The sequence below is a fragment of the Pelophylax lessonae genome (genome assembly GCF_965119305.1).
Source record: "Pelophylax lessonae genome assembly, chromosome: 6".
NCBI classification, from domain to species: Eukaryota; Metazoa; Chordata; class Amphibia; order Anura; family Ranidae; genus Pelophylax; species Pelophylax lessonae.
This window is the reverse complement of record NC_138773.1, coordinates 75069942-75089226: the sequence shown is the minus strand read 5'-3', so window position 1 is coordinate 75089226 and position 19285 is coordinate 75069942. Positions and strand designations below refer to the sequence as shown.

Below are 19285 nucleotides of genomic sequence, written 5' to 3'. Positions count from 1 at the left end.
AATTTTTGCTGACACATAATGCTCATGCAGTGGTGGGACAAGGTCACCCAGCGCCCAGGGCAAAGATGCCAAACTACGCCCCCCCCTTCTCTTAGGCATTTGCCCTGGGCACAATGCCCCCTCCTGCCCATCTCTTGTGCCAGCCCTGTGCTCATGCATCATGAGGGGCCGCAGTTTAGCGTTTTCACCCTGGGCTCTAGATAACCTTGTCCCGGCGCTGACCTCAGGTACTGCTGCTGCTTGCATTCAAGCATAAAGACTTTTATATAACCTGGGAGTATACCAATATATTGGTGATTTTTATCCTGACTGTATTTTTTGCTGCAGTGAACTATAAGTGGTGCTCTGTTTACCAAGAGACAACCATAAATAGGTTGCAGAAATTGTCAGCCTGCTGAACTCACTAGTTCCACAAACTGCAGAAAGCCAGTTTTTCCCCGACATCCAACCTGCTGCTGAGCTTTTAACTTTCTCTGTGGCCAGACGACTGCCAAAGGTTGGCATCCTCTCCAGTGTCCATGGGGTTAATGGTATCATTATTTCCGCTGGGGGATTCGGTTTCAGAAAACGAGGAGAAAAGTTTGCAAAAATGTCAGTGCAAACAGAGCCGAACAGGCCTCCACCCTGACTGCAGGACCGAGAGAGGGGGACCAGCTCCTTCTCTGGGGGGCGATCAGACGCTATCTCACCTTACTACAGTACTGCTATGTCAGCTGTATGTGCTGCATGCTGGATATGAGACTGCCATATGACATAACGTCCCCTACCTAATACATCAATGTATCTAATTGTCCTTACTGTTTATCTCAGTGTTCTGAAGCCATACAAAGAAGTGTACCTGCAGTATGAATGGTATGCAAAGCCATTTTTGTGGGCTCACAAGAAGCCATAGAAGTGCATACAGTTCATTACCGACTGGAGACGAAAACTGTGACTAAGAAGTAGCAGGCCTGGCAGCGTTGGGTTAATGTATCCTGACCACAAAAATGTTCTGTGTAAGAGTTCTGACCAGCCACCACCTCCCCTCCCCAATCTTCAGTCGGATCATCAGAGAGCCATGGGTATTGAGTACTCCAGCATCCAACCACACGTGGGCAGTTGCCACTCCACAGACCCGCAATCGCTCTGTTAACCCTTTAGCCTTGAACTGACATTTTACGGTGCATTGGCATTTGAAATTTTGGTAGATGAGGAACTTTGTCTGTGGTTTATCACTTTGTCTATGGCTTATGCACTTCTCATGAGATAAATACAGGAGCTGCCGTTGGGTGGCCTCTTTCTAAAAATTCCAAAAGCCTGTATCTGATTTATAGTGGAACTGAACTCTGGAAGCAGTGCTAAAAAAAAAAAAAAGGTATAGGGCAAAGGATTGGTCCCCAATCAGATGTCACCAGATGGCAGCCATCTTTGTAGAGACAAGGTTTTGCTTCCTCACATTGGAGCCTCCAGCAAGGAGAAAAGTGAGCAGCACAGTAAAGAGGAAAGGATTGCAACTTCTCCCTACCAGGCCAGGTGTGTAAACGATAAAGATCGGCCTCAGTCTACATGTTTCTACCAAACAAACAACACACCCTAATGCATTTTGCCCCACCCACTGGGGCTTAATCATAGGGCAATTAGTGGTCTTCAGTACTGCAGAGAGCAATGGTAACATTATACCATGAGAGTCACTTGCTGCACTACTGTACTGAGTCTAGGCCAGGAGTCTCCAAACTTTCTAAACAAACAGCCAATTTAATGTTCCCCAAGCTTTATAGAGGCCGGATGTGGCCTGTGAGAGTAGAAACATGCAAGACCTCAATGTCAGTAAATGTCCCATCATTGAATGATTTCAGAGGTAAGAATTATGCCCCATCATTGGTGTCAGTTGGAGGGATAGTGCCTCACTAATGGTGTTATTGGGACGAATGGAGCCCCATCATTGGTGTCAATGGGAGAAATAGTGCCCCATTAATGATATCAGTGGGAGGAATAGTGCCCCTTCATTGGTGTCAGTGGAAGGAATGGTACCCGGTCATTGGTGTCCGTTGGAAAAATGGTGCACCAAGGGCCAGATAAAGGCAAGCAAAAGGCCACATCCGACCCCCAGGCCACAGTTTTGAGACATTGGTCCAGGCCAGTGGTCTCCAAACTGTGGCCCAGGGGCTGGATGCGGCCCTTTGCCTGCCTATATTAGGCCCTTGGGGCACTATTACTCCCAGAGACCCGCTACAGTTGAGCCCATTTTCAGGAATGTGTGCGATGGAATTATTGACAATACTTTCTGACCTTATAATGGTCGTACGCATGTATTTGCAAATGTGTTCCAACTAAACCGCTGTTTTTAACACAACTTGTTAGAGAGGAGAATTCGGTTGGTTGCAGGCTGGCTGTCTTAAGCTCTGATGACGTCAGACGTTTGCTGACGAAACGTGTAGGGATAAGGATACACAACATGTCAGTTATGCTATTTGTGATGCAGGTGGAACGCGGAACAGCGTCCCCTGGTTTTAAAGGCTAGAGAGCAAGTTTAATTATGGTAAGTGCATTTTAATTTTTTTTTTATTTTTTTTCAATAAACTGTTTTGATATACTGCGCAATGAGAGGCCTATCTCTTCTTTCTTATACACATTCCCACTCTGAGAAAGAGTACCTTATATGACAGACCCCGGACTTATATTGATATACCCTTATGCTGTGTTTGACTGCCTGTAATGGGGGTCAAATGTATTTGGTGAGTGGCTTGTACATGTGATTGTCAGTGAAGGAAGGAATCTTTGAACCCAGGGATGATTTCTTGAATGGAGCGTCTTGGAGAAGATTGTCTACTATTTCACTCTTTGGGAATAAGGAGATATCCTAGTGGGACTTTATAAGCACTATTCTTAACAATTCTTAGTGTTTTTTGAGAGCGGTCAACTTGATATACAGTATCTCACAAAAATTAGTATACCCCTCACATTTTTGTAAATATTTTATTATATCTTTTCATTTGACAACACTAAAGAAATTACACTTTGCTACAATGTAAAGCAGTGGGTGTACAACTTGTATAACAGTGTAAATTTGCTGTCCCCTCAAAATAACTCAACACATAGCCAATAACGTCTAAACCCCTGGCAACAAAAGTGAGTACACCCCTAAGTGAACATGTCCAAATTGGGCCCAAAGTTTCAATATTTTGTGTGGCAACCTTTATTTTCCAGCACTGCCTTAACCCTCTTGGGCATTGAGTTCACCAGAGCTTCACAGGTTGTCACTGGAGTCCTCTTCCACTCCTCCATGACGACATCACAGAGCTGGTGGATGTTAGAGACTTTGCGCTCCTCCACCTTCCTTTTAAGGATGCCCCACAGATGCTCATTAGGGTTTAGGTCTGGAGACATGCTTGGCCATTCCATCACCTTTACCCTCAACTTCTTTAGCAAGGTAGTGGTCATCTTGGAGGTGTCTTTGGGGTCATTATCATGTTTAAATACTGCCCTGTGGCGCCGTCTCCGAAGGGAGGGGATCGTGCTCTGCTTCAGTATGTCACAGTACATATTGGCATTCATGGTTCCCTCAATGAACTGTAGTTCCCCAGTGCCGGCAGCACTCATGCAGCCCCAGACAATGACACTCCCACCACTATGCTTGAATGTAGGCAAGACACACTTGTCTTTGTACTCCTCACCTGGTTGCTGCCACACACGCTTGACACCATCTGAACCAATACGTTTATCTTGGTCTCATCAGACCACAGGACATGGTTCCAGTAAGCCATATCCTTAGTCTGCTTGTCTTCAGCAAACTGTTTGTGGGCTTTCTTGTGCATCATCTTTGGAAGAGGCTTCCTTCTGGGATGACAGCCATACAGACCTATTTGATGCAGTGTGAGGCGTATGGTCTGAGCACTGACAGGCTGACCCCCACCCTTTCAACCTCTGCAGCAATGCTGGCAGCACTCATACCTCTATTTCCCAAAGACAACCTCTGGATATTACCCTGAGCATGTGCACTCAACTTCTTTGGTCCACCATGGCGAGGCCTGTTCTGAGTGGAACCTGTCCTGTTAAACCACTGTATGGTCTTGGCCACCGTGCTGCAGCTCAGTTTCAGGGTCTTGGCACTCTTCTTACAGCCTAGGCCATCTTTAAGTTGAGAAACAATTATTTTTTTCAGATCCTCAGAGAGGTCTTTGCCATGAGGTGCCATGTTGAACTTCCAGTGACCAGTATGAGAGAGTGAGAGCAATAACACCAAATTTAACACACCTGCTCCCAATTCACACCTGAGACCTTATAACACTAACGAGTCACATGACACCAGGGAGGGAAAATGGCTAATTGGGCCCAATTTGGAGATGTTCACTTAGGGATGTACTCACTTTTGTTGCCAGCGGTTTAGATATTAATGGCTGTGTGTTGAGTTATTTTGAGGGGACAGCAAATTTACACTGTTATACAAGCTGTACACTCACTACTTTACATTGCAGCAAAGCATCATTTCTTCAGTGTTGTCACATGAAAAGATATAATAAGATATTTACAAAAATGCTAGGGGTGTACTCACTTTTGTGAGATACTGTATATATTTATATATACGCCTTAAAAAATCACCTGCTACAGTTGAGCCCATTTCCAGGAACGTGTGAAATTGGAATATTGACAATACTTTCTGACCTTATAATGGTCACATTTCATTCTCTGAATTTTTTTAAATATTTGAATATTACATCACTTGAGATGTGTCTTGTTATGCAGGTGTGATATCATTGCTGTGTACAAAGGTATGAGGATCTGAGTAATGGCACTGCCATGGGTCATTATTTTATGGAAATATAATGTGTTTCTCTGCAAATATTCATCATCGCTACGTGTATTTCTCTTATTATAGAATAGCTGAAAGAACATCACACACCATAATTGGCATTCATTGTTCAATTTCATGGGCCCTTTCCATTTTTTCTTTCCATGTCCCCCTCCTGTGACTCTATTATCTCCATGAATGTCCTTACTGTCTCGTTCTCCTGATGGTGACACTTGCCCCGGCTGCCCTGGCTGTCTCCCAACTACCCCTGAGGCTTCTTACCTCTAGTCTGCAATAAATGTTAATGGACCAGTGCATCCCCGTATGAAAGGTATCAGCTGTCACTGCCAGTCTGATCTATTGGACAATACAAAACGTCTGCACATTCTCCCTGGGATGAATATAGTTTTTCTGTCTCTATTACCCCCCTTGAACTAAGTGTCCTCTCTTTCTTCACTCCTAGTTTTCATTAAACTCGGGAGAATCGCCAGGGCCAGTTAACCCATTGCTTGACATTCGGCAACCCCCTGCAGCCTGGCATATTCTCTGGCGGTGAGCCTGGAAAACTTGTCTCTGAACAGCTTGTCTCGGAAAGCAGGGAAAAATTCCCAGTGTTTTGATGCACGCTTTAAATGTCTGGCATCCACCATCTTCCTGCCGACATGATGAACTGGCAGCGGGGCTAATTTTATTTACTCTGAGTTTGTTATCTAGAACAGAGCACCACCCCTATTCTGCAGATGGTATGACTTACCAGCTGGCTCCTCTGTGCTGGTGAGGGCTGGAGTAGGGACCACTGCTGGGATTTCTAAGGGTGGGAAAAAAGAAAAATTGTAAGAGATGGGAGGAAATTCTGCATTATATAAAAGAGTCATTACATATACTGGAATATAATATACTACAGCGGGCTAGGAGCCCATTCATACTAGATGCACCTGCAAGTGTCAGGAATATTATAGCTTTTATGTATGGTTGTTTAAAGCACACTATAGATCAGAGGTCTCCAAACTTTCTAAATACGGGGCCAGTTTACTACCCTTTAGCCTTTAGAGGGGCCAGACTGTGGCCACTGGGAGTAGAAAATGTCCCGTCCATGTTTTCAGTGGAAGGAATAGTGCCCCATCATTGGTTTCAGTGGGAGGAATAGTGCCCCATCATTGGTGTCAGTGGGAGGAATAGTGCCCCATCAATGGTGTCAGTGGGAGGAATAGTGCCCCATCATTGGTGTCAGTGGGAGAAATAGTGCCCCATCATTGGTGTCAGTGGGAGGAATAGTGTCTTATCATTTGTGTCAGTGGGAAGAATAGTGCCCCGTCATTAGTGTCAGTGGGAGGAGTAGTGTCCCATCAATGGTGTCCGTGGGAGGAATAGTGCCCCATCATTGGTGTCAGGGGGAGAAATAGTGCCCCATCATTAGTGTCCGTAGAAGAACTAGTGCACCATCATTGGTGTCCATGGGAGGTTTAGTGCCCTATCATTGGTGTCAGTGGGAGATATAGCGCCCCATCTTTAGTGTCAGTGGCAGGAATTTTGCCTCATTATTGGTGTCCGCTGAAGGAATAGTGCCCCATCATTGGTGTCAGGGGCAGAAATAGTGCCCCATCATTAGTGTCCTTGGACGAAATAGTGCCCCATCATTGGTGTCCGTGGACGAAATAATGCCCCATCATTGGTGTCCGTGGGAGGTTTAGTTCCCCATCGTTGGTGTCAGCGGTATGAATATTGTCCCATCATTGGTGTCAGTGGGAGGAATAGTGCCCCATCGTTGGTGTCAGCGGTATGAATATTGTCCCATCATTGGTGTCAGTGGGAGGAATAGTGCCCCATCATTGGTGTCACTGGGAGGAATAGTGTCCTATCAATGGTGTCAGTGGGAGAAATAGTGCCCTATCATTAGTGACAGTGGGAGGAGTAGTGTCCCATCAATGGTGTCCGTGGGAGGAATAGTGCCCCATCATTGGTGTCAGGGGGAGAAATAGTGCCCCATCATTAGTGTCCGTAGAAGAACTAGTGCCCCATCATTGGTGTCCATGGGAGGTTTAGTGCCCCTTTTTTGGTGTCAGTGGGAGATATAGTGCCCCATCTTTAGTGTCAGTGGCAGGAATTTTGCCTCATTATTGATGTCCGCTGAAGAATTAGTGCCCCATCATTGGTGTCAGGGGGAGAAATAGTGCCCCATCATTAGTGTCCTTGGACGAAATATTGCCCCATCATTGGCGTCCATGGGAGGTTTAGTGCCCCATCATTGGTGTCCGTGGACGAAATAGTGCCCCATCATTGGTGTCCGTGGGAGGTTTAGTGCCCCAGCATTGGTGTCAGTGGGAGGAATAGTGCCCCATCGTTGGTGTCAGCGGGATGAATAGTGTCCCATCATTGGTGTCAGTGGGAGGAATAGTGCCCGCTCATTGGTGTCAGTGGGAGGAGTAGTGCCCCATCATTGGTGTCAGCAGGATGAATAGTGTCCCATCATTGGTGTCAGTGGAAGGGATAGTGCCCCATCCTTTGTGTCAGCGGGAGGAATATTGCCCCATCATTGGTGTCAGCAGGATGAATAGTGTCCCATCATTGGTGTCAGTGGGAGGAATAGTGCCCTATCCTGGGTGTCAGCAGGAGGAATAGTGCCCTATCCTGGGTGTCAGCATGAGGAATAATGCCCCATCATTGGTGTCAGTGGAAGAAATAGTGCCCCATCATTGGTGTCAGTGGGAAAAATAGTGTCCCATCATTGGTGTCAGTGGGAGGAATAGTGCCCCATCATTGGTGTCAGTGGGAGAAATAGTGCCCCATCATTGGTGTCAGTGGGAAAAATAGTACCCCATCATTGGTGTCAGTGGGAAAAATAGTACCCCATCATTGGTGTCAGTGGGAGGAATAGTGCCCCATCATTGGTGTCAGTGGGAGGAATAGTGTCCCATCATTGGTGTCAGTGGGAGGAATAGTGCCCCCACTGACGGGGTCAGTGGCAGGAATTATGCCCCATTGTTAATATCAGTAGGAGGAATAGTGAAGGGCTGGATAAAGGCAAGCAAAAGGCCACATCCGGACTCCGGGCTGCTGTTTGGAGACCACTGCTATTGAGTATTACAAGCTGAATTTTACGCAAACAGCTAAAAAAACCACCTGAAATACATACATGAAAGCGTTTTTATCTGCCTGAGGATTTGTATTTCTGTCTAGTCCGTCTTGAGATTTATACAGACTTGCCAGACAGCATAACTGGGTTGGCGACCTGACTTTTCAAAATTGCAGATAACCCCCCCTACCCATAGCCTGTGACTAGAAAGTGAAGGAACAGCAGCTGACTGATTACACTATCCAAATGTAAAAAGCAAATGTATACTACAGCACACCTGGTTTCTAGTGCTTCTCCTCCCTCTCCCAGTCTGAGCTCTGACTGACAGGGGGTTACAATATTTAAAATACCAAGTCCAATGCAATCATTTATATCAAGTCAGATTCTTCTATTTATACCATATATATTTATACCAAAGCTGGAAAAATGTTACTTGCAGGAAATTTTCACAATGACCCTAAAGGTCCGTACACACGATAAGAAAGTCAGAAGTAAAATTTAGTCCGACGAACGGTCTGCTGATTTTTAGATTGTTAGTATAGTGCTTCTGACAGCCGATTAGGCATTTTCGTAAGACAAAAGCTGAATGTGCATTCTATAACATTTTTATGTCAGGGACACAATAGGGTGGTATTCTTTGACATCACATACGTACTGTAAGTCAAAAACGCTTTTGAGAACTAATACGAAAATATAGTACTCCAGAATGCTTAATCTCAAGGATACTCACTGATGCATGGAGCAATGGGCGAACGACTTTGCTGGTATCCTTTGGCACATCGGTTACATGTTAATCCAGTCACACCATCCTTGCATGGGCATTGTCCAGTGGTCTGATTGCAGGTCTTACCTGCTGCCCCCACTGGATGACAGTCACAAGCTGAAAGAGAAAGACCTTGTTAGACCACCTTATGATTCATGCAGCCCACACATATATTACAATACTATTATTTGTCAATATATTTTAATGAATGAACAAATGAAGACAAGTAAACAATGCCATTAGCCGTGAATAGAAAAATAAATGCATAATCAGCTGGTCTGGGCCTGAAAACATTCATCTCCAAAAAAATTCAGTTTAGTATAGCACCCTCCTAGGTAGGTGCTAGGTAAAAGCATCTATTGCTCCTTCTGCTTATCAGGGGAGCCTGATCTATTAGGTTGCCTGTTGCATAATTCCAGGTGTGATTCACTGGGTCTGAGGGAGTGTCCCCACTGTATGCAATAAGGGAGCTTGTTGGACAGTGGAGGAAACCCAGCCAGTGACACATTGGCTTTTGTGGGAGTCTCAGTGGGTGGGCACTCTTGCAGTGCATCCTGGGATTGCTCAAAAAGCAAGGGGGACATGTGACAGGGCGTCTTTGGCGGGAAGCAGAGTCCCAGGAGGAAGAAGCAGAGTCCCAGGAGAGGCTGATGGCTTGTCTCTCCTCCTGCTGTATGAGGAAAGTGGTCTTAGGCAGTCGGCCTAATGAACCAGGTGTGGAACTGAGCTGCAGAGGATCCAGTAGAGCTGACAGTGGAGCTGCCAAAGGGTCTGCCCAGGAAGGGGGACCACTCCAGTGAAGTCAGAGGATCAAGTGGCCAGCTCACACAGAGTGTCAGAGTAAAAGGGGGTGCCGTTTATTACCCTGAAGAGTAGGGACAAAGGGGGTGCGGAGTAGGACCCTGAAGAGTGATTTACAGTGCAGTACAGTTTAGTTAATTCTTCTTCACTAAAGTGGCAAGGTGAAGCAGCGGCCTTGCCACACTCAGCGTTACATAGAAGTCCCAGTAATTGTGCATAGTTTGTTCAGTTGGAGTATCCCACTCATCCCTTCTCCTATCCCAGTTCTCAAATAAATCAACAAAAACCAAAACCCCTGGACTGTTTTCTGACTGAGCCGAGCATTTTGAATATGCTATTTTGTCAAGTTGTTGCTATGGGTAACCCAGGGAAATCCGTAACCAGCAGCTCCCAAGGGAGTAGTGCTACATTAGTATATTGCATGTATCAAAAATTCCCATAAAAAAGCAACTTTTCCCCTACCAAGTTCTACCACATACAATACATATTCCAGGGCTTTTTGGAAGCCTATTTTCAGATATTCAGGCAGAATCAGGTCAGTGCAGAATTCTGGAATGTTATGTAGTACCCTACAGGTAGGTGCTAGGTAAATGTATAGTGGGCCTTGTCTGCCTAACAGCAGGGCCATGATTTCTGTTAGTTAGGGTGTCATGAGTTCCAGATGTGTTTGCTGAAGGGGAAGTCTCCCCACTGGCTCCTGTGAGAGGCGTCTCATAGGGTAGTGGAGGAAGCCCAATCAGGGGACACATTCAAGCTTGTAACTACCCCAGGAGGCAGATTATGCCGCAAAGGATTCTGGAAGTGGATATACGTTTGGGTGAAGTGTGTGACACAGTGTCTTTGGCGGGAGCAGAGTCCCAGGAAGGAGAGTGCGGCTGTCTCTCCTCCTGTCTGAGGAAGGTGGATGTCTCGGGGTGTCGCCTAGGAATCCAGAGAGTGTTGAGTTGAGCTGAGGGGATCCGGTGTGCTGAGAATCAGCGGAGAGGGAGAGGGGTCCAGTCCCAGGAAAGCCTACACAGGTCGTGAGTACTGAGGATTGTCCCTGGGGGTCGGCCTAGAGTCACAGGGGACCAATCCGGAAGAGGTTCTAGGATCCAGTGCCAGCTAGCTGAGGAAAGGGGGTACCTAGGTTGAGGACCCTGAAGTTACTGAGGGGGTACATAGTCAGTGAACCCCAAAGAGTTCAAGGTTAAAGGGGGCACCTGCGGTTTGGGCCCTGAATTGTACAGAGTGTCAGTAGAGAGTTGCTGCCATACAGGAACCTATGACAAACGACCTCAAGCCAGTGCAAGGCTGGGGGGGAAGTAGCCAGTGACTTTGCAGTACCGCAGTGTCAGTAGTTCTATAATCCACAGTCCTGGATCTTCTGGATTTAAAGTCGAGGATTCAGCACTTCTATCAAGTTACAGTGTGTTCTGAGAGTCAGTGAGCGTTGGCTGGCGTCGGCTGGTGTCAAGGCAGCGTTAACTGACATTTTTTCCGGGATAAACTGTATTTAGTTGAGCCTAAGGAGTATCCCACTCATTCCCTTCTCTCATCCCCTAATCTACAATAAAACCACAAAACAAAGATGCCGGAGTTGTCAGTGTCTCAGTTCTCACACCCAGGGTCGCAGCTCACATGGGCTGGAGAGGTAACCGGTAACAATGGCAGACCCACATCAGGCCACAGGCCTGGAAACCTTGCTACAGTTAGAACAGAACAGTGTAGGGATATGCAAACTGTGGCCCTCCAGCTGTTGCAAAAGTCCCAGCATGCCTCTGCCTCTGGGTGTCATGCTTGTGGCTGTCAGTCTTGCTACGCCTCATGGTACTTGTAGTTCTGCAACATCTGGAGGGCCATCAGTTTGCATATCTCTGAGCTACAGTGTCTTAAACAGAATTCATACCCTTTGAAATTTTTCACATTTTGTCATGTTACAACCAAAAACATGAATGTTCTTTTGGGGGATTTTATGTGATAGACCAACACAAAGTGGCACATAATTGTGAAGTGGAAGTAAAATGATACATGGTTTACAAACTTATTTAAAAATAAATATCTGAAAAGTGTGGCGTGCATTTGTATTCAGCTCCCTTTACTCTGATACCCCTAACTAAAAAATAGTGGAACCAATTGCCTTCAGAAATCACCTAGTTAGTAAATAGAGTCCACCTGTGTGTAATTTAATCTCAGTATAAATACAGCTGTTCTGTGAAGCCTTTAGAGGTTTGTTAGAGAACCTTAGAGAACAAACAGCATCATGAAGGCCAATGAACAAACCAGACAGGTCAGGGATAAAGTTGTGGAGAAGTTTAAAGCATGGTTAGGTTAAAAAAAATATCTCAAGCTTTGAACATCTCACGGAGCACTGTTCAATCCAAACTCTGAAGATGGAAAGAGTATGGCACAACTGCAAACCAAGACATGGCCGTCCACCTAAACTGACAGGCCGGGCAAGGAGAGCATTAATCAGAGAAGCAGCCATGGTAACTCTGGAGGAGCTGCAGAGATCCACAGCTCAGGTGGGAGAATCTGTCCTCTGGATAACTATTAGTCGTGCACTCCACAAATCTGGCCTTTATGGAAGAGTGGCAAGCAGAAAGCCATTGTTTAAAGAAGGCCATAAGAAGTCCAGTTTGCGAGAAGCCACGTGGAAGACCCAGCAAACATGTGGAAGAAGGTGCTCTGATCAGATGAGACCAAAGTTGAACTTTTTGACCTAAAAGCAAAACGCTGTGTGGTTGAAAACTAACATTACACATCACCCTGAACACACCACCCCCACCGTGAAAAATGGTGGTGGCAGCATCATGTTGTGGGAATGCTTTTCTTCAGTAGGGACAGGGAAGCTGGTCAGAGTTGATGGAAAGATGGATGGAGCCAAATACAGGGCAATCTTTGAATAAAACCTGTTAGAGTCTGCAAAAGACTTGAGACTGGGGCATAGGTTCACCTTCCAGCAGGACAACGACCATAAACATACAGCCAGAGCTACAATGGAATGGTTTAGATTAAAGAATATTCATGTGTTTGAATGGCCCAGTCAAAGTCCAGACCTAAATCCAATTGAGAATCTGTGGCAAGACTTGAAAATTTCTGTTCACAGACTTTTTCCATCCAATCTGACAGAGCTTGAGCTATTTTGCAAAGAAGAATGGGCAAACATGTCACTCTCTGGATGTGCAAAGCTGGTAGAGACATTCCCAAAAAGACTTGCAGTTGTAATTGCAGTGAAAGGTGGTTCTATAAAGTTTTGACTCAGGGGGGTGAATACAAAGGCACACCACACTTTTCACATATTTATTTGTAAAAAATGTTTGAAACCCATTTATAATTTTCCTTCCGGTTCACAAATTATGTGCCACTTTGTGTTGGTCTATCACATAAAATCCCAATAAAATACATTAAAGTTTTTGGTTGTAACATGAGAAAATGTGGAAAATATCTAGAGGAATAAATACTTTTTCAAGGCACTGTATGTACTTTTCCCTCAGTGATGGCTCATCTGTTGCTATTGACATTCATTAGGTTTTGTTAGAAGACAGATATCTATACAGTGATAATTGGTTTTTAAAATCTTCTTAACCAAAAATTGGCTGTAGGTTGGCTATAGTTGGGCATATGTCTCCCCATGGACTTCATAAGTACCGTATATACTCAAGTATAAGCCGACCCGAGTATAAGCCGAGGCCCCTACTTACACCACAAAAAGATGGGAAAAATGATTGACTCGAGTATAAGCCTAGGGTGAGAATGCAGGGCGGCGGGCATGGTACAGGAGAATGCAGGGCGGCGGGGCATGGTACAGGAGAATGCAGGGCGGCGGGCATGGTACAGGAGAATGCAGGGCGGCGGGCATGGTACAGGAGAATGCAGGGTGACTGGCATGGTACAGGAGAATGCAGGGTGGCTGGCATGGTACAGGAGAATGTAGGGTGGCAGGCATGCTACAGGAGAATGCAGGGTGGCTGGCATGCTACAGGAGAATGCAGGGTGGCTGGCATGGTACAGGAGAATGCAGGGTTGCTGGCATGGTACAGGAGAATGCAGGGTGGCTGGCATGGTACAGGAGAATGCAGGGTGGCTGGCATGGTACAGGAGAATGCAGGGTGGCTGGCATGGTACAGGAGAATGCAGGGTGACTGGCATGGTACAGGAGAATGCAGGGTGACTGGCATGGTACAAGAGGATGCGGGGTTGTGGGCATACTACAGGAGATGCAGTGCTGTGGGCATGGTACAGGTGGACCATGCCCGCAGCACTGCATCCCTTGTAGTATGCCCGCAGCCCTGCATAATGGCAGGTAGTGCAGCTGTTTCACTTACCTGTTCCAGAGGCGCCTTCATTTTAAAAATGGCATCGCCCGGGGCCGACACGTCATTGCGCACGCGCCGCCGCCGCTCGTATACGTTCGGCTATTCCCGGCCTGTCCCGAGTGGCGGCGGCGCATGCGCGTGAAATGTATTCCCCGGGCGGCGCCATTTTTAAAGCTTAAGCACGTCGGAGCGGCCAGGGACTTTTTTTTTTCTTGATTCGAGTATAAGCCGAGGGGGACTTTTTCAGCACAAAAAAATGTGCTGAAAAACTCGGCTTATACTCGAGTATATACGGTAATATGTTGGAAATTCTCTGAGCGACAAGTGCATGGAATGATCACCCTCCAAGACAGGGGTCTCCAAACTGCAGGCCTTTGCTTGCTTTTATCTGGCCCTTGGGGCACTTTTCCTCCCTTTGATATGAGGCACTATTCATCCCATTGACACCATGATGAAGCATAATTCCTCCCATTGACACCAACATTGGGGTATATTTCCTCCTACTGATATAGATGAAGGAACGCTATGGGGCACTATTCCTCTCACTGACACCAACGATGGAGCACTATGTCTTCCACTGACACAAATGATGGAACACTTTTTCTTTCATTGACACCAACCATGGGGCACTATGCCTTCTACTAATGATGGGGCAATATTTCACTTGCCACTGATGCTGGGGCATTATTTACTCCCACTTACCACAGTTTGGCCCTCCTAAAGTGTGAAGAACAGTAAACTGGCCCTTTGTTTAGAAAGTTTGGAGATCCCTGTTCTAAGGTATTGCTAAATGACCTGATCCCTGACTATTTCAATCTTCCTAACAGTCATTAATTGTCTTTCAATAAAGCAACATAGTTATCCTCAGAATTCTCTTATGTTAATGTTAGAAATGTGTCAGATATAATTTTGTGTATTAATATTTGTCACCAAGGGCTGGTTTGTCTTTGCTTGGCTCAGTCTTTCACCCAGCATGTCTTCTTCTCCCCCTCTTTAAATTATGGAGATCACTGAGCGTGTCTTTTGCAATGTGGCATTCCAGCTGTATGTATTTTAGGGGGTAATGATGTGGAAACTGTATGGAGCCTTCCTGAAAACAGCACCCAGTTTTAGGTGTTTATTTATTACTGAAATATATTTATTTTCAGTGGAAGGTTTTATACAGGGCTTCCATAGATTTATATTTGCGGCTGCAGACTTTAAAGGTAAAGTGTGGTGTGTTTTCGTTGAGAACATTTGTGACTTATTACAGTGTTTATCTCTACAAAATTTTAGTTGAGAAAAGGCCTGGAGGTGGATGGCATTGGCAACAGTAGGCGGAAGGCCGGACATGACTACGTTAGCAGTAAGGCTGGGAGTACTTCAGGGGTTAAATTAACAAAATTTGGAGTGGACACAAGGTCAGTTTTGATTGGAGATGGGTAGGGTGGGGCAGGGTGGAGTCTTTGGGGGTGGTGCTGGGGGTCCTGGGAGTAATTTGGAGTAGGACGGCGTGGAACTAGCTTCTCCCTCCCTCCCTCCCTCCCTTGTATTTTGGGGTTGTTGTGGTTCTGGGGTTTTTGGTTTTGTAATGCTTTCCTTCCTTGGGAATTGTGGTCCCGGGGCACGTTCCGGACAGGGTTTGGACTAGGGGGGCAGGTGTAGCCTGGGATTGTTGGCTTGTGAGTTCTTGTCATAGCAGTTTGGCTGTCTTGAATGCTGTCATTTTTTTTTTAATCCGGCGCCGAATACCCGGAAGTGATGTCATGACATCACTTCCGGGTTTTTACAAGGAGACCCAATCAGAGCCGAATGCGGCTTTGATCGGGTCTTCTCTTCGGCGGCCGTGCAGGTAGGATGCCCAGGTCTCCCGTCCCATGGGACTGGAGACCCAGGCGAGCCGCAGAAGGCGGCAGAAGGGGGGGACGTCCCCTCCCGATCTTTGTAATGACAGCTGAGCGGCTTCTCAGCCTCATCGGTTGTCATTACAAGACAGCCGACTGTCGGCTATGGACGCCGGTACCGGGGTGATGCCTCTATCTGCAGGCATCACTCTGGTACATCACTTTTCCAGAAATATCGCCAATATCGGTAACCTCAGGGGCCGATTTCAATATATCGGGGAAAGTGCAGATTGACCCTCAATATATCGGCTTTGCCGATAGTCGGTCGATCCCTAGTTAATACAAACTGCTTACCCTGTCCCAGGCACTCGTCAACTATGCCAGGTCTTTCTGCCCCCTTCCTCCATTCATAAAAGCTGTTCTATAGCTAAACACAATCAAAAGTGCTCAGTGAATGAAGGTGGTGGACTATTCATAGAGCACTTTGCATTGCTGAAAGCTAAACTACAGCTTCTATGAATAGAGAGGGGGGGGGGGGCACAGAAGGGGCGGGTATAGTGTAGGGTGACCAGACGTCCCCGGTTTCCAGGGACAGTCCCTGGCCCAAGTCTGTCCCCAATTTTGTCCCCGGATTGGATTTGAACAGGGGCCTGGGCATTTTCAAAGACAGTCAGTGCAGAATTAAAAAAAAAAATCTCAATAACACCCCCCTCCTCCGGTCTGTCACTCCTACTAGCTTAGAGGGTGTATTTTTCCTTTATCTGTGCTCCTTTCTCATGATCATGTGCTTGTCAGAGCAAAGGGACTATTTCTTCAGTTTCAAGGCAGATCGCCGTTCTGTCAGTATGGAAGATTGAGAAAAACAGAGACAGGGATCTATGCCTTCCCTTAGTAAAAGCACCTCGCCTGCAGCTAGAAAAAGCTTGTTAGGCACACATGTAACCCTTTGATTGCCCTAGACGTTAATATCTTGTCAGCCAGTATCATAAGTACAGTGACATTGCATATTTTTAGCAGTGATCACTGTATTAGTGTCACTGGTTCCCAGACAGTATATAAAATGTCACTTAGGGTTTTAAGCTAGAGAGTGCAAAATCAGTCATACTTCTGCAGAAAAACCAATCAGCTTCCAGGATTTATTGCCAAAGTTTAATTAAACAAGCTGAGGATAGAAGCTGATTGGTTTCTCTGCAGTAGTGTGATTGATTTTTCACTCTCTAGCTTTAGTAAATACACCCCTTAGTGTCTGATTTGTCTGCCGCAATATTGAAGTCCCGCTATAAATCACCGATTGCAGCCATTACTAGTAAAAATAAATAAATAAATTGTCCCTGGATTTTATTTTAAAAATCTGGTCACCTTAGTATAGTGGGCAGTTTTCATGAGTGCCTAAAACAGCAGCACCTATTTATCTTTGCAGCACTGAAGATCACTGCTGTGGTAGTAGGGGGGCAGAGGACTGAAGATATAAACAAAAAGAGCAGTGCTCACCACAATGGACATTTCTCAATCAATGTAAGTAATATCCAATGTACTGATTAAAAAAAAAAAGTCAATCAACTAATAAACTTTTGTACAACCTCCCTGTTGGATTTTCCCACCTAATCAACCCCACGCTAAAGCCAGCAGCACTGATAAGTGTATTTTAATGGCAGGGAAGTCTCCCTGCAGTCAGAATACAAAGACTTTGTGGGGAGGATTGCCCTATCCACATCTAGTGTGTGGATAAGGGAATCAAGTCATTTTTTTTGGGGTTCAACCCACTGGTTGAACCAAAAGAAATGACTCATCTTTGGGATGCCTAATTTTGGGTCTTACACAGGGCTTTTTTCCCAGGTTTTCACCCTTAAATGGAGCAGCTAGGGAGTGGGAACCTAAGGCAGGTCATAGATGATGAGATTGGTTGCAGGAAAGAATATGGCTTGATTCCCCCCATCAACCCAGTCAGTGTTGATGGGGGAATCCCTCCCCGGGAGCTATTGTGTTTCCACGGCAGGGAGGCACAGAGAGCTGTCCCTGCCGGATGAAAACAGTGATTATTGCTAGCAGCTATAGCCGCTGGCAAATAATCACAGGCAGGGCTTTTTTTCTCAGAAAATAGGTGCAGGAACTCATCCATGACCACACTGTAGGTGGCTCCGACTCTCTCACTTGCAGGGAGATTATCCAGTGGGGGTGTTGGCATCCACATGGCACTTGCATCCCCCTTGTCCCCATCCTGCACTCAGTAATATCCGTTCAGGAGATCGTATCTGTGGGAGCCATTGGGAGACAAGCTGTCATTTGTAAACCCAGAAGCTGGACTTCTGGGTTTACAGGTGATAGTGGTGAGCAGGGAGCAGAGGGACTGAGCCAGAGGTGGTGGAACTGAGTTCCACCAAGTTCCAGCTGAAAAAAAGCCCTGATTACAGGTAAAAAAATCTAACATGCTGGTTGTACCGAAGTCGATCGAGATTCGAACCATCTATGGCCGGCTAAAATTAACCTTTTTCTTTGCATTAAAAAGGGATTCGAGACTAGAACTAACTAAGCCTAAAGCTACTCCCATCCCCATTTTAACACCTATACTAACTACCCTATAAAAGGAAGATGCATATATTTACCTATTCTCAGAGCGCTCTGGTCCGGTCACAAGATCTCCCTAACAGCCAGAGAGAGTGCTGACAATGGATGGAATGCCTGGATGGTGACATCGCTCTTAGGCTTACTGTGGGGTATCTGTTTCTGGTGTCCTTCCCCTCCCCTGAAGCTGGCCACTATGACCCAATCTCAGGACTGGGCTGGAGTGCTCTGAGAATAGGTAAGTATATGCATCTTCCTTCTACAGGGTAGTTAGTATAGGTGTTGGATGGGTGGGGGGACAGTTTTAAGCTTAGGTAATTCTAGCTTGAAACTCCACTTTAAGATACACAGATATAAGGCAATAGTAATTTGGACTGAATTAGGGAGGAGGACCTTTAGTCCATGAGGTACCTACAGACACCACCAGCTGAAACTATTCTTTTTTTTATTAATTTCAGGCACTTATATAGTGTCATCAATTTACACAGCGCTTTACATATTTATTGTACATTCACAACAGTCCTTACCCTCAAGGAGCTTACAATCTAAGGTCCCTAACTCACATTCATACAATGCACACAGGGCTTTTTTTCTCAGACAATAGGTGCAGGAACTCCCCTCTTTCCGACGTACTCCTTTTCTCTGGCCCTACCCACCTCCGAGCACCATTCCTTGGTCCCACCTCCGAGCACCATTCCTTGGTTCCACCCCCTACCCACCTCCGAGCACCATTCCTTGGTTCCACCTTCTACCACCATTCCTTGATTCCATCCGCTACCCACCTCCCAATACTGCCCTTTTAGATAATACAGAACCAAATATCATTTTGTGGTGCTGAGTAATTTGTATATAATTTGGGAGTGATAACAAGAAAGGTAGTAAAATAGATCCCCTGCAGCCAGCAACAATAGATCCTCCTAACAATGGACCACAAATCCCCCCCCCAGGAACAATAGACTCCGGCAGCAACAACAGATCTCCCTACAGCTAGCATCAATCAACCCCTCCCTCAACAGTAAATCTCTCCCAGCAAAAACGCCCCCTCCCCAGCAACATAGGACCCATCCCCATCAACAATAGATCCCCCACCAGCAACAATAGACCCCCTTGCTAAAATAGATCCCCTCCAGGTAGAGCAGATCCCCTCAAAGCAAGCATCAATAGACCCTGCAGCACACACCAGCACCATTTACTATT

At 46.0% G+C, this 19285-nt stretch overlaps 1 protein-coding gene across 1 annotated transcript in view; it reads right to left on the bottom strand.

Annotated features, from left to right (window-relative positions):
• Positions 1 to 19285, bottom strand: part of NTN3 (netrin 3) — a 165880-nt gene that overhangs the window by 18153 nt on the left and 128442 nt on the right. Inside the window, exons 4-5 of the mRNA XM_082260022.1 lie at positions 8572 to 8721; positions 5523 to 5576 (exon numbers count right to left, since the gene is read on the bottom strand). Coding sequence (XP_082116148.1) covers positions 5523 to 5576; positions 8572 to 8721 — 204 coding nt within the window. The remainder of the gene's footprint in view (positions 1 to 5522; positions 5577 to 8571; positions 8722 to 19285) is intronic.